This window comes from Schistocerca piceifrons, chromosome X, assembly GCF_021461385.2.
Source record: "Schistocerca piceifrons isolate TAMUIC-IGC-003096 chromosome X, iqSchPice1.1, whole genome shotgun sequence".
Lineage (NCBI taxonomy): Eukaryota > Metazoa > Arthropoda > Insecta > Orthoptera > Acrididae > Schistocerca > Schistocerca piceifrons.
The window spans coordinates 349,598,016-349,614,607 of NC_060149.1; the positions used below are offsets into that span (position 1 = coordinate 349,598,016).

Here is a 16,592-nt window from a genome sequence, read left to right on the forward strand (position 1 = left end):
GGAATTGCTCTGCATCTCATGATTGCTTACTGTTATGGTCCTCTGTAATATACAATTGTTTAACATGTGTTGCACATTATGTGTGTTCAGTAATGATAAATTGTAATAGAATTACCCATGACAGTGACCAAAGTTGGAGTCACTATGGTTGAACGCAGTGGGTGGCAACGATGTCTTCAGCAGAACCACTTTTTCAGCATCACTCGCTCATCGTTTCATTGTAATAATTATTAATTATTAGGAGAGCAGGTTACCAGGTTAGGCTGTAGGAGTTGGCTGTGTATTTAGCTTCTGTGATCCAGGGACCGAGGGACATGATTGGGGCGGATATAATGCACAACTGGTTCAGGGAGTGGGGTGGGGGGTGGAGGCGCTTCATGTGTTAATTCAGGCTACAACCAGCAGCAGCTACCCTCGCGATGTGTTTCCGCCAGTGCACTCTTAGCTGCATAATATACATCTGCTGTAGGTCCTTCACACAATCAGTGATAGTTAAATACCACTGCTTGCATGTCCAAGGAGGTAGTGGTAACTGTTAAATCTAGAACCAGGGGACATATATTGCTACATATATGTTGAAGGGAATCGGAGAAACATTACGAATGTTTTAAATAAATAGATTATGCAATATGAAAAGTATGTTTCTCCGATTTTTTAAAAATTTCCTGCCTTTTTTACAGCACTGGCGTGTTTTGAACGTATCACTGCTACACACATATCTGGAGGGACCTAGAAACAATAAACAGTCCGTTTCATATTGAAGCTATCCCACTCGTGTTTGTTTAATCTTCCGCTGTTTTTACATTCGGTGACGTCCATTTTGATGTTAAAATGTCAGACTTTTCTTGGGCAGCCGTGTTTGAATCCTACAGCCATATTGGGTAAGAAATTGTCGTGATAAGGACGATAAATTATAGGAGCAAGAAATGCAGTAGTTCTAATAAGGTAATAAATTATAGCAACAGCCATAATAGTCTGTGCAATAAATTAAATCCTAAGTATACACCAACATATGCAGTCCAACTCATAGGATAACACACCATATTCGTAAGTTAGATCCTCAATAAACGCAGGATAACAGCACAAGCTGGGGAAAGGGGAAGAAGGTGGAGGGGGGCAGGGGGAATAAGAGGGAGGCAGATAGTAATGATACGAGGGGCGTTTGAAAAGTCCTTGCAAAATCCGAGAGATGGCACCACCGGTGTACATCGAGGTCATGTTTAGCTAGTAGCATCTTTGGAAAGAACGCACACCAAGTTTCAGCCATATTGGTCTATTTCTGTGTGTTTGGCATTCGTGTGAATCAAGGAATTCGAGCGATTGTCAAAAAATGGATGAAAAAGAATTTCTTGTGGTGATTAAACATTACAAAACGACACAGGAGACTAAGGAGAAGCTTGATAAACATTACGGTGTCTCTGCACCTTCAATTAGAACAGTTTATAAGTGGTTTCAAAATTTTCGGAGTGGCCATATGGGCACAAGTGACGTTGAACGCTCTGAACGCCTCATGGAGGTTACGACTCCAGAAATCATTGATAAAATCCATGATATAGTGATGGATGACAAAAGAGTTAAGGTGCCTGAGATTGCTAGTGCTGTGGGCATCTCGAATGAATGGGTACATAATATTTTTCATAAACATTTGGACATGAGAAAGCTATCCGCAAGATGAGTTCTGCGACTGCTCACGCTTGACCAAAAACGGAATCGTGTGAAGTGTTGCAAGGATGGTTTGCAGCTGTTCAGGAAGAATCCGCGGGACTTTAAGTATCGTTTCGACAGTGTGGATGAAACCTCGTACTCCAGAGACCAAACAACAATCTAAACATTGGGTTTACCAAGGGAGAATCTGCACCAAAAAAGGCGAAGACAATTCCTTCGGCCAGAAAGATTATGGCTACTGTCTTTTGGGATTCACAAGGGATAATCCTCATCGACTATCTGGAAAAGGGTAAAACTATTACAGGTGCATATTATTCGTCATAACTGGACCGTTAGAAAACCGAGCTGAAAGAAAAACGCAGGCGATTGGACCGCAAAAAAGTCCTTTTCCATCATGACAATGCATCAGCACACACCTCAGCAGTTGTGGTCGCAAAATTAATGGAAATAGGATTCTAACTCGTTTCACATCCCCCCTATTCTCCAGACTTGGCTCCATTGGACTACTATTTGTTCCCCAATTTGAAGAAATAGCTGGCGGGACAAAGATTTTATTCAAATGAGGAGGTGATTGCAGCAACTAATAGCTATTTTGCAGACTTGGACAATTTCTATTATTTGGAAGGGATCAACAAATTAGAACAGCGTTGGACGAAGTGTATAAGTCTAAAAGGAGACATGTCGAAAAATAGAAAAGGTTTACCCCAAACACGTAAGTAGTTTTTATTTTTGCATGGACTTTTCAAACGCCCCTTGTAGGTCATAATCATTGCCCAGGACCCTCTCAGTCAAGTTTGATTGTGATGTCATAGTCTTGGCCGTACTGCATCCGCCATATTGAGTCACAAATTATCCCAATTGGGTAATAAATATCAGCGATAAGGTAATAAACTGTAGTGATAAGGATAATTAATTGGGTAATATATTACATTCTAAATAAACACCAACATTTGTCCTTCAACCCATAAGATCCACTCCAGGGTAATAAATTAGGTCCGAAATAAACAATGGATAACAGCCCAAGTGGCATAGAGGGGTGGTGGCGGGGATTTGGAGTAGGGAAGGAGTGAACTAAGGACGATAATTCATAAATCTTTGCCTCAATTACGGTGGCTAAGAGGGTATGTGGCCAGAGTCACCAGCTTCAAAAGTGGAGGGGTTTGCTGCCAGTGAACCTGGTTGCCCTTTCGTTAGTACCTGCAAGGAGGCTTCCAGAGCAGAGCCAGTCCCTCAGAACTAACGACACAAGCAGGTAACGAGGTAGTGCCACGGGCTGTGGTATGCTGGCTTCCTACACTCAAACCCCATTTTACACCAGCGACTTTCTCGCCACAAACGACTACTCATTGTTGGTGCGCATTCTGTGCTTGCGTGTAAATCAGCAGCCAGCTAAGTAGGGAGCGGAACAGTGACGTCAGTGACCGACTGCCTGTGCCTAGTGTGAAGCTATGAAATCTTGAGCATGTTTCAGACTTTGCATGCGCAGAACAGATTATGTCGTCGTCTGCTATCATCAGAAGTTAAGGGAGGTAGACCAGGGTGACGCTCGATTTGGAACCGATGTACACGTTCCTTTTTTCTTCAACTAAAAACAAACAAATTACCAAACTGACTTTAGACGTTTATTGTACACCCTTAAGATTGTTTTCTGTCTTTTTAAGTAAAAGATTTGCGCCCAGAAGACACTACACGATATCGACGAAAAATCTTCACAGAGTGCGAAGGCGGCTGGTGGGAGCTCTGAACGCCACAATTTTCGACCTAGAACAAAATTTCAAAAACTGCTTTGAAACTGATGATATTTTCTAACGTAATACGTACGGATATTTTAAATGGTTTTTAACAAAATGGCTTCACTCTGAAGTACAAGTCAATGTTTTGGGAAAAGAATCGTTATAAAAATGCTGGCGCCCGATAGCGTCCCAGTTGGGTTTAATCTGATTCAGATAAGCCGAATTTTATGACCAAGACATCAACGTGAGCTCACAATCATGCTCCTCAAACCATTGCAGCACGATTCTGGCCTTCTGACACGGACTGTTATCCTGCTGGAAGATGCCATCGCTGTTGAGGAAGACATCAAGCATAAGGAGTTACAGGTGGTCCCCAATAATGTTCATGGAGTCCAGATGTGTCATGGTGCCTTCGATTACTTCCGCAGGTCCCATGGAAGCCCAGGCGAATCTCCCCCATGCCATAATACTACTCAGACTGGCCTGCGTCCGTGGTGCGCTGCATGTTTCGAGCAGCAGAACGCCTGGATCACGGCGTATCTGGACACGACCATCGACTTGGTTTATCAATGAATGGGATTCATCCGACCAGGCGACACAGTTCCACTGACCCGCTGCCCAGTCACGGTGATCCCGTGCCCACTGTAATTATAACCGACGATGTAGTTGGGTCAACATGGGAGCACGTAGGGGTCCTCTGCTGCGGAACATCACTGTGCACCGAATGGTGTGCTCCAAAACACTTGTGCCTGCACCAGCACTGTACTCTGTAGTTAGATATGCCACAGATCGCCACCTATCCTGCTTTAGAGAGCGGGCAAGCCTCCGATCCCTATGTTCCGTGATGAGGTATGGACGTTTATTCATTTACGTTATTATTTACGCATTGTCTAGGCTTTTACTTTGTACATATATTGTAAAACGTATTGTCATCTGCTCCTGGTTTCATCATTCTTCAACCACTTTCCATAGACGGTCACGACAGTAGCAAGCGAAAAGCCGACTAGCTTCGCCGTTTACTAGATGCTCGCTTACAGGCACTGGGCCAAAACAATCTGGTTTTTGTCAAAGTCGCTTAAGTCAGCGGATTTCCGCATTTGCGCTACTTATCGTCGCTAGAATGATTCCCCATTCGTTACTGCTCTGCTCATATACACTATGTGATCAAAAGTATCCGGACACCCCCAAAAACATACGTTTTTCATATTAGGTGCATTGTGCTGCCACCTACTGGCAGGTACTCCATATCAGAGACCTCAGTAGCCATTAGACATCGCGAGAGCGGAGAATGGGGCGCTCCGCGGACCTCGCGGACTTCGAGCGTGGTCAGGTGATTGGATGTCAGTTATGCCATACGTCTGTACGCGAGATTTCCACACTCCTAAACATCCCTAGGTCTACTTTTTCAGATGTGATAGTGAAGAGGAAACGTGAAGCGACACGTACAGCACAATGCCGTGAAAATGGTGGTCCCTCGCAAAGTCACTGTCACCTTGCAGGTGCCAAACTGCACAGCAGACAGCTCTGACAACGCACGAATTTTGGTGCTGCCGTGTAAACGAAAATGGTCACTCGTGACGGACGAGACAGAGTACAGGATAAAACGTCCGAGTTGTTGCAGTAGACTCACTTGCCACGAGTTCTCAACTGAGACAAGAAGTTGTTCGTGTAAAATGGGCTCAAGGTGAAACAAGAAGGTTGCCTCACAGGGGCAGTGGACGAAAGCAGGTCGGTAAGATCGGAGCCAGTTGGCACCCTTGGCCCTGCAAATTGCGCAAATGGAACTACACTCATCAGGAAACCGCCAGAGACCAAAATTACACAACTGACAATGTATAAAAACGCAACAGGCAAATAAAACAACCACGAAAGCATGACAGTCGTGCTCGAAAAATGTTACACAGCGTGGCAAACAAGCCCTACGGCAGCAACAACGACATCAAGCTCGTGAGGCCTCACAACACACACGCTTTGTACCACAGATGATGGGTATCTGGCGGCGGAATGCGTGTCCGGCACTCCTTGTGAAGCCAAGCCAAGTCCGCTGAAGCGGGCAGTGGCGCTGCGGTGGTCGTGAGCAGTGCACTCTGCACTCGTGCCGACGAACGCTTATCCGGGCCGCCGGGCTCTAGACGAACCGGCGCGGCGTTTCAATCTATCGCGCGATAGAACACAGCAATGAGCATGTTTCCAACCGGTCGACACTAAAATGGGCTAGGGAGAGATTAGCAGTCGGATGTGCACAGTCGTGAGATTACGATGGAATCTCAAATACCACATTCATCTTCAGTCATGCAATGTAGTATAAGGGGCAGTTGTATGAAAATGAGGCAGATGGATAAAAGTAAGTAAAGTGTTCATTATTTCAGATGTAATCGCCATAACTGTTGACACTTTGCCGTCCGCCCGTCTCTTATAAATTTATTCGCTTGGTGCCGGCAGCGCTAATTCGGATTGGCTTGTCGCCGGCCGCTTGTCACCTTTGGGTTAATGACAAGCTTCAAACACATTGATTTTTGCGAGCTTTAATTTTTCCGGAAATCCTCCATTTTGCTGTATCGTTCCACAAACTCGAATTTTCTTTTCAAGTAACTTCTCTGCAAGTTCTACACTGTTATAATAATTATCTATGCAGAGGTGATGCCACTTTCCATAAGAAGGTGTCAATAGTTCCATCATTGTTTTTCCTAAAGGTTGTCCAGCGCCGGAACATATCTCGAATGAGGAAATGTATCCCTTACTCGAATCACACAGCTCCGAAAGCCATATTTGGTAATTTTCGACGGATTGTAAACTTTAAAATTTAACTGTCCACGCCATGGTTTCATTCCTTCATCAACTGAGATGTTTTGACTTAGATTAAACGTTTCTTTAAACTTTATGGAAAAATAATCAGTTACGAATTGCACTTTGAAAAGCCGGTCGGCATTATTCGGTTTATTGTTGTTGTCGGGAAAATGTAAAAATGATAATATTTGTCTGAATCGTTTTGCGAAATATCGGTGTTTCTATCAACGAAGTTCGAGCCCCATAACGTCGACAAATTTGGCATTTTTTAAAATCCAGTTCCCTTCTATTGAAATTTTGACTGTAATACTTATTGGTTTCGTTGCTAATATATTCAAACAGATCGTTCCCAATACATAATTCTACGATATCCACCACGCTCTGTGTATCTTTGGGAAACATGTGTGGACCCGGAGATCCTTCAAATTTGTTATTGGTCCTCAGTAAATTCTTCCGAATCAGATGGCAACCGTAGCGTTCGCCGAGTTCTTCTTGGACGTATTTCACTATCTATCTTCTGACGATTTTGCTTAATTTTCATTTTTTTGATATCCAATGTCTTCTTCCCAATCACGCCTGAACGTCAGACAAGACGTCCGCGCATTCATCGTAAATAATCGTATCGTCTCTTCCGTCTGCCATGATGAAAGTGCACAAGCACTTATAAAAAGAAAAAACTTGATGGGGTGTGTAACTTATTGTTACCTAAACAAAACACCAACAGAATGAAAATGATACTTAAGTGCTGTCACAGGCCACTGTGCGATAATATGCTCACGACCCCACTGTGATGTCGCCGGCCTCTCGGCGATACTGTGCACACGACACCACTGTGGTGTCGCCGGTCTTTCACGACTATTTCGCGCACGACACCGCTGTGGTATCGCCGGTCAGCAAAGTGTTAATACATTTATCCCTCTGCGAGGCAAGGGGGTCACTACCTTCTTGGAAAAGTGTTTGCGGTTGCCTACAAAATGATGATTGTACCCATCCGTGCACCTCTTCGTCCGAAGCAAATCTACAGCCACGAGTATCGTTCTTCAGGGTTCCAAAAAAATGGTTCAAATGGTTCTGAGCACTATGGGATTTAACATCTGAGGTCATCAGTCCCCTATAACTTAGAACTACTTATACATAACTAACCTATGAACATCACACACATCCAAGCCCGAGGATGGATTCGAACCTGCGACCGTAGCGGTCGCGTGGTTCCAGACTGAAGCGCCTAGAACCGTTCGGCCACTGCGGCCGGCGGTTCCAAAAATCTGGAAATCGCATGGGGAGGGATCGGGACTGTATGGGGTACGTGTAAGAGATTCCCAGCGAAACGACAGCAATGTAGTCAACACAACCTGTCAACAAAATGCCCGCCCTCACGTTTCGACTACGCTGCAGAAGTTTCACTCGGATGCCCTTACACATACTCCATAGAGTCCCAATCTCTCCCCATGCGATATCCATAATTTTGGTGCCCTGAAGTAAGATACTAGTGGCAGTCGATTTGCTTCGGACGAAGAGGTACAAGCCCGGGTAAAATCACGGTTCTGTAAGCAACCGCAAACTTTTTCCGTGAAGCCACTGACCGTCTTGTCTCACAGTGGGATAAATGTATTAACAATTATGGCGATTACTTTTGAAATAATGAAGACTTTTCTTCCTTTTTTCCCATCTGTCTAGTTTTCATTTGTCTGCGCCTTATACAAATGCAGGAATGTGGTCAAACCCAAAGTTCTGTCAAGAATCCAGGAAAACTGACAAATAGTAATATCTGAGTCGTTCAATGTATGTTGAAATCCGACCGGAGACTTGTAAGATTCGTGGCAAACGCAGGCCACAGATTTGTCATTTGGAAGCGGAGCCAGCACTCCCACCACCCAGCCTGGGGTAACTCCTTTCAGCCTGACTCAATTTCGGCGGCTCATGTGTCAATGTTGACACTTACTGATTCACGCAGCATGTCACGCGCCTTGGACCCAATTGCAGACCTCTCCATTCAAGAAAAGTTACCGGAAATGAAGCTCCTACCTAACTTTCTAGTAACAATCAGCAACACTAACTATTAGAGATAGACGGTGACAGCACATAAAATAAGGCTCGTGAAACTAAAGAACTGCCGTGCATCAAAACTATCTAAACTGTAGCCTACGGAGTAGGCTGCGACTGGATTCGTGATTTCCTGTCAGAAAGGTCACATTCGTAGTAATAGACGGAAAGTCATCGAGTAAAACAGAAGTATATCCGGCGTTCCCCAAGGAAGTGTTATAGGCCCTCTATTGTTCCTGGTCTATATTAACGACATAGGGGACAATCTGAGTAGCCGTCTTGTTTCCAGATGATGCTGTCATTTACCGTCTTGTAAAGTCATCAGATGATCAAAAATACAAGCAAAATAATTTACATAAGATATCTGTATGGTGCGAAAAGTGGCAATTGACCCTGAATAAAGAAAAGTGTGAAGTTATTCACATGAGTGCTAAAAGAAATCCTCTAAATTTCGATTACCCGACAAGTCACACAAATCTTAAGGCTGTAAATTCAGACAAATACTTAGGGATTACAATTATAAATAACCTAAATTGGAACGATCACATAGATAATATTGTGGGTAGAGCAAACCAAAGACTGCGATTCATAGGCAGAACACTTTGAAGGTGCAACAGGTGTACTAAAGAGACTGCTTACAACACGCTTGTCCACCCTATTCTGCAGTATTGCTGTGCTGCGTGGGATCCGCATCAGGTGGGACTGACGGATGAAATCGAAAAAGTTCAAAGAAGGGCAGCTCGTTTTGTATAACCGCGAAATAAGGGAGATAGTGTCACACACATGATACGTGAATTGAAGTGGTAATCATGAAAACAAAGGCGGTTTTCGTTGCGACGGGATTTTCTCATGAAATGTGAATCACCAGTTTTCTCCTCCGATTGCGAAAACATTTTGTTGCCACCCACCTACATAGGGAGAAATGATCATCACGATAAAATAAGAAAAATCAGGGCTCACACAGAAAAATTTAAGTGCTCGTTTTTCCCACGTGCCGTTCGCGAGTGGAACGGTAGAGAGACAGCTTGAAGGTGGTTCATTGAACCCTCTGCCAGGTACTTTATTGTGAATAGCAGAGTAATCACGTAGATGTAGATGTAAATGACGTCACTGAAGGAGTATCGATTTTCCAGCTAGTACCAGTCCCCCCCCCCATGAACCATGGACCTTGCCGTTGGTGGGGAGGCTTGCGTGCCTCAGCGATACAGATAGCTGTACCGTAGGTGCAACCACAACGGAGGGGTATCTGTTGAGAGGCCAGACAAACGTGTGGTTCCTGAATAGGGGCAGCAGCCTTTTCAGTAGTTGCAAGGGCAACAGTCTGGATGATTGACTGATCTGGCCTTGTAACAATAACCGAAACGGCCTTGCCGTGCCGGTACTGCGAACGGCTGAAAGCAAGGGGAAACTACAGCCGTAATTTTTCCCGAGGGCATGCACCTTTACTGTATGATTACATGATGATGGCGTCCTCTTGGGTAAAATATTCCGGAGGTAAAATAGTCCCCCATTCGGATCTCCGGGCGGGGACTACTCAAGAGGATGTCGTTATCAGGAGAAAGAAAACTGGCGTTCTACGGATCGGAGCGTGGAATGTCAGATCCCTTAATCGGGAAGGTCGGTTAGAAAATTTAAAAAGGGAAATGGATAGGTTGAAGTTAGATATTGTGGGAATTAGTGAAGTTCGGTGGCAGGAGGAACAAGACTTCTGGTCAGGTGACTACAGGGTTATAAACACAAAATCAAATAGGGGTAATGCAGGAGTAGGTTTAATAATGAATAGGAAAATAGGAATTCGGGTAAGCTACTACAAACAGCATAGTGAACGCATTATCGTGGCCAAGATAGATACGAAGCCCACACCTACTACAGTAGTACAAGTTTATATGCCAACTAGCTCTGCAGATGACGAAGACATTGAAGAAATGTATGATGAAATAAAAGAAATTATTCAGATTGTGAAGGGAGACGAAAATTTAATAGTCATGAGTGACTGGAATTCGAGTGTAGGAAAAGGGAGAGAAGGAAACATAGTAGGTGAATATGGATTGGGGGACAGAAATGAAAGAGGAAGCCGCCTGGTAGAATTTTGCACAGAGCACAACATAATCATAACTAACACTTGGTTTAAGAATCATGAAAGAAGGTTGTATACATGGAAGAACCCTGGATATACTAAAAGGTATCAGATAGATTATATAATGGCAAGACAGAGATTTAGGAACCAGGTTTTAAATTGTAAGACATTTCCAGGGGCAGATGTGGACTCTGACCACAATCTATTGGTTATGACCTATAGATTAAAACTGAAGAAACTGCAAAAAGGTGGGAATTTAAGGAGATGGGACCTGGATAAACTGAAAGAACCGGAGGTTGTACAGAGATTCAGGGAGAGCATTAGGGAGCAATTGACAGGAATGGGGGAAATAAATACAGTAGAAGAAGAATGGGTAGCTTTGAGGGATGAAGTAGTGAAGGCAGCAGAGGATCAAGTAGGTAAAAAGACGAGGGCTAGTAGAAATCCTTGGGTAACAGAAGAAATATTGAATTTAATTGATGAAAAGAGAAAATATAAAAATGCAGTAAGTGAAACAGGCAAAAAGGAATACAAACGTCTCAAAAATGAGATCGACAGGAAGTGCAAAATGGCTAAGCAGGGATGGCTAGAGGACAAATGTAAGGATGTAGAGGCCTATCTCACTAGGGGTAAGATAGATACCGCCTACAGGAAAATTAAAGAGACTTTTAGAGATAAGAGAACGACTTGTATGAATATCAAGAGCTCAGATGGAAACCCAGTTCTAAGCAAAGAAGGGAAAGCAGAAAGGTGGAAGGAGTATATAGAGGGTTTATACAAGGGCGATGTACTTGAGGACAATATTATGGAAATGGAAGAGGATGTAGATGAAGATGAAATGGGAGATATGATACTGCGTGAAGAGTTTGACAGAGCACTGAAAGACCTGAGTCGAAACAAAGCCCCCGGAGTAGGCAATATTCCATTGGAACTACTGACGGCCGTGGGAGAGCCAGTCCTGACAAAACTCTAACATCTGGTGAGGAAGATGTATGAGACAGGCGAAATACCCTCAGACTTCAAGAAGAATATAATAATTCCAATCCCAAAGAAAGCAGGTGTTGACAGATGTGAAAATTACCGAACTATCAGCTTAATAAGTCACAGCTGCAAAATACTAACACGAATTCTTTACAGACGAATGGAAAAACTAGTAGAAGCCAACCTCGGGGAAGATCAGTTTGGATTCCGTAGAAACACTGGAACACGTGAGGCAATACTGACCTTACGACTTATCTTAGAAGAAAGATTAAGGAAAGGCAAACCTACGTTTCTAGCATTTGTAGACTTAGAGAAAGCTTTTGACAATGTTGACTGGAATACTCTCTTTCAAATTCTAAAGGTGGCAGGGGTAAAATACAGGGAGCGAAAGGCTATTTACAATTTGTACAGAAACGAGATGGCAGTTATAAGAGTCGAGGGACATGAAAGGGAAGCAGTGGTTGGGAAGGGAGTAAGACAGGGTTGTAGCCTCTCCCCGATGTTGTTCAATCTGCATATTGAGCAAGCAGTAAAGGAAACAAAAGAAAAATTCGGAGTAGGTATTAAAATTCATGGAGAAGAAATAAAAACTTTGAGGTTCGCCGATGACATTGTAATTCTGTCCGAGACAGCAAAGGACTTGGGAGAGCAGTTGAATGGAATGGACAGTGTCTTGAAAGGAGGATATAAGATGAACATCAACAAAAGCAAAACAAGGATAATGGAATGTAGCCTAATTAAGTCGGGTGATGCTGAGGGAATTAGATTAGGAAATGAGGCACTTAAAGTAGTAAAGGAGTTTTGCTATTTGGGGAGCAAAATAACTGATAATGGTCGAAGTAGAGAGGATATAAAATGTAGGCTGGCAATGGCAAGGAAAGCGTTTCTGAAGAAGAGAAATTTGTTAACATCCAGTATTGATTTAAGTGTCAGGAAGTCATTTCTGAAAGTATTCGTATGGAGTGTAGCCATGTATGGAAGTGAAACATGGACGATAAATAGTTTGGACAAGAAGAGAATAGAAGCTTTCGAAATGTGGTGCTACAGAAGATTGCTGAAGATTAGATGGGTAGATCACATAACTAATGAGGAAGTATTGAATAGGATTGGGGAGAAGAGAAGTTTGTGGCACAACTTGACCAGAAGAAGGGATCGGTTGGTAGGACATGTTCTGAGGCATCAAGGGATCACCAGTTTAGTATTGGAGGGCAGCGTGGAGGGAAAAAATCGTAGAGGGAGACCAAGAGATGAATACACTAAGCAGATTCAGAAGGATGTAGGTTGCAGTAGGTACTGGGAGATGAAAAAGCTTGCACAGGATAGAGTAGCATGGAGAGCTGCATCAAACCAGTCTCAGGACTGAAGACCACAACAACAACAACCAGTCCAACGATGGTTTTTAGTCAAGTTAGTTCTAGCTACTGGAGTATCTTGTTCGCTGAGAGAAATATCGTAGTTGAGACACTATGGTATGTCAATGCGTTCTGGTTTTTTTTCAGCTGATGATAACCCCTCGCATCCTGAATTATGAAGATTTTGAGGTAATACGGAACAGCTGTCTGCTTCTCACACTGTGTAAACTAAGTGGAAGTGGCTGATGCCCTCTTCACTGGACTGGTGGGTCGGAGGATCGAGTTAAAAGTCTCAGCTCAGATTTAGATTTTCCGTGGTTTCGTCCTAGCAAGTGGGATAGAAACTTCACTACGGCCGGAACAGCATCCCCCTCACGATACTGCCACAATTTTTGTGGTATCGATAGCTACGATGCGACGGCTTAGGTACAAGTTCTTAGGTTGGCACTACGAGAGCGGACGAACAACTCCGACCACAGCGCCCTCTAGCCGACGATGTGGAGCTCGACGAGCGCCGCTCCACGTTCAGCCCATTTGATTACGAGCAGACGACCTAGCAAGATAGTTTCTATTGCATAGTGGACGAGCCACTACAGATTTTGCCTTTGAAACTTCTAGTCGATGTTAGCTTTGATTGATGTACGGCTTCGCATGAACGCCAAAGTTAAGTAACAATTTAAGTATTCATATTCTTCCTATAGTAAAGGTGCTTTAAATTTACACGCAGTACCGAAGTACTTCACCCTTTCCTGCTCCTACTCGCGTCCTTTACTCTCGGCCTTTTTTGCAGAAGCGGTTCACAGGAGCAGATCCACGCGCTGGAGCAGATACAAAATTTTTAATGAACTCGAAGACGGGGGATCACAAGCGCTCACCCTCTTCTCTTTTATTCCAGCATACTATCATTCATAGAGCGAAGGCTGTGACTGGAGATTTCATGAAAAATGTTCCAGGGAAAACAAATGGCCAACTCATAGCTGTAGTATCAACATTCACCATTTGAGCAGAAGTATACGGTTACCCTTATATAATACGGAACTGACCACTGGATGTCACGTGAGGCGGATCCGCCAGTAGAAACGGAGGTGTGGAGTGTGTTGTCAGTAGAGGAGTAGTAACGGCAGAATGGGTCGGTCAGGAGAGCTTAGTGACTTCGAACATGGACTGTATAGTCACTGCATGTCACCTAAGTAATGAATCCATCACGGATATTTCGGCCGTTCTAAAGCTTCACAAGTCGACTGGTGACGCGATTGTGAAGTGAAAATGCAAAGGAACAACAACAGCTAAACCAAGACCATGCAGACTCAATGTATCGACCAACAGGGACCGTCGAGCACTGGGGTAGGCTAATTGTAAAAAGTCGTATGAAATCAGCGGTAAAAATTACTCACGAATCTCAGTCCATCTAGCATAATGACTGCATAAGGAGTCGAAAAGAATGGCGTACTCTTATGGAATAATTCCTGTTAAGTCACAAATTTCTGTAGTCAGCGCAAAGAGACACTTGTAGTGATGTAAAGTGCGACGCCACTGAAGAGTGAGTTGTTGGAAACGAGTGATTTTGAGTGATGAATCACGCTACACCCATCGAGAATCCGATAGAGAGGTTTTAGTTTGTTGAGTGCCTACAGAACGTTGCTTGCCATGATATATAGTGCCTACGGTGAAATACGGTTACAGATGGCCGTATGGGTGCATTTTTCGTGGCTAGGATGTGGTTTCCTTACTGCACTTAAGAAAGCGCTGTACTGCGTACAGCAGTGGAACACTTCGGAGACAATCCTGGTTTATGCCAGCGGGACAATGTTCCCTGTCGTAAAGCAGCATCTGTGAGATAATGTTTTGTGGCCAATAATATGCCTAAAATGGAGTGGCCTGCTTAGAGTGCCGGCATGAACGCAAAGAAAAACCTTTAGCGTGAGTCAGAACGTCAACTTTACTCCAGACCCCAGCATCCAACATCACTACCATCTCTGGTTTCGACTCTCGAGGAAGAATGCCATTCCTCCACAGTCATTGAGACACGTCATTGAACGTGTCCCCAGCAGAACTGAAGTCGTTATAAAGGCGAAGGAAGCACGCACCCCTTATTAACGTCCACTAATAGGTGTCTGGATACTTTTGATCATATAGTGTATGTAAATATTGTACGGTACCCGTTGACAAACCGCCACAGCCACAAAGTGAGGGTAGGCGGTTTGCGAGCGACTGACCTGTGGCGGGTGACTTGTTCCTGTGCAGGCGGGCGCGTGGGCGGTGAGCGGGCTGCGGGTGCTGCGTGGCGGCTGTCCGGCGCTGTGGCTGCGGGGGCGGCGCATGCGATTGCCAGCGCGTCGTCGTCATCTTGGTGAAGGCGAACGGCTCCAGCAGCGTCATCGCGTCCATCATCCGCGTCACCTGGTGCAGCGCAGAGTGCGACGACCTCGGGCTGCAACACAGCACGCAGTCGGCTAAATGCGTACTGCCGATCTCTGCCTATCATTTGTTAGCATTGCCAGAGGGAACATTTGCTGTATGCTCGGACAACGAATGCACAATAAAAATCTCTACCAGTTCCATAATTTATATGACTGAACATCTCCTGCAACAGAAGTAATATCGTATGGGAAAGACGTGGAATCTATTGTTTCTTGACGAGACCACAAGTTGCGGTAATAAGTTACACGTATAAAAGACAGAGCTATTTATCTCGAGATAATATAGACAAATGGTGATGCCAATCCGCACGGGTACAAAATGGAACTGTTGATTTGGAATAAAAATACCCCACTTGGCGACAGTAAGTGATACGTACGCAAGACAATGTCTGTTGTTTGTACGGGGTGATCCAAACGTCAGTTAAAATTAGAAAATTCAATACTTCGCGGGGAAATGTAGACAGAGAGGTAAAAATATACACACATGCTTGGAATTAGATGGGGTTTTCTTGAAACCAAAAAAGTTCAGCAAATCACCAGCCCATGGCGTTTCACATAATAAACACATCAAAAAAACTTTGCTTCACCTCGGTTCCGAGAGTTCCGGAACCTGTTCAGAAAATTGGTATACAGATAAACATAAACATCATTTCCGCCATTTTTATTGCTCATGAAACCCACACATTGCATATTGCACCACCATACAGCGAGGCCTTCAGAAGTGGTGGTCCAGATTACTGTACACGTCGGTACCCCAAATACCCAGTAGCACGTCCTCTTGCATTGATGCATGCCTGTATTCGTCGTGGCATACTATCCACAAGTTAATCAAGGCACTGTTGGTCCAGATTGTCCCAGTCTTCAACGGCGATTCGGAGTAGATGCCTCAGAGTGCTTGTTGGGTCACGTCGTCCATAAACAGCCCTTTTCAATCTATCCCAGGTATGTTCGATAGGGTTCATGTCTGGAGAACATGCTGGTCACTCTAGTCGAGAGATGTTGTTATCCTGAAGGAAGTCATTTACAAGATGTGCACGACGGGGGCGCTAATCGTCGTCCATGAAGACGAATACCTCACCCATATGCTGCTGATATAGTTGTACTATAGGTCGGAGGATGGCATTCACGTATCGTACTTCCGTTACGGTGCCTTCCATGACCACCAGCGGCGTACGTCGGTCCCACATAATGCCATCCCAAAACAGAAGGGAACCTCCACCTTGCTACACTCGCTGGACAGTGTGTCTAAGGCGTTTGGCGTGACCGAGTTGCCTCCAAACACGTCTCCGATGATTGTCTGATTGAAGGCACATGCGACACTCATCGTTGAAGAGAACGCGATGCCGATCCTGAGCGGCCCTTTCGGAATGTTGTTGGGCAAATCTATACCGTACTGCATGGTGTCGTGGTTGCACAGATGGATCTCGCCTTGGACGTCGGGAGTGAAGTTACGCATGATGCAGCCTATTGCGCTCAGTTTGAGTCGTAACACGACATCCTGTGGCTGCATTATTCAACATTCTGACGTTGCTGT

At 44.4% G+C, this 16,592-nt stretch overlaps 1 protein-coding gene across 1 annotated transcript in view; it reads right to left on the bottom strand.

Annotated features, from left to right (window-relative positions):
* The window catches only part of LOC124722133 (katanin p60 ATPase-containing subunit A-like 1), a 172,567-nt gene that overhangs the window by 105,839 nt on the left and 50,136 nt on the right, over window positions 1–16,592 (bottom strand). Inside the window, exon 2 of the mRNA XM_047247337.1 lies at window positions 14,855–15,069. Coding sequence (XP_047103293.1) covers window positions 14,855–15,069 — 215 coding nt within the window. The remainder of the gene's footprint in view (window positions 1–14,854; window positions 15,070–16,592) is intronic.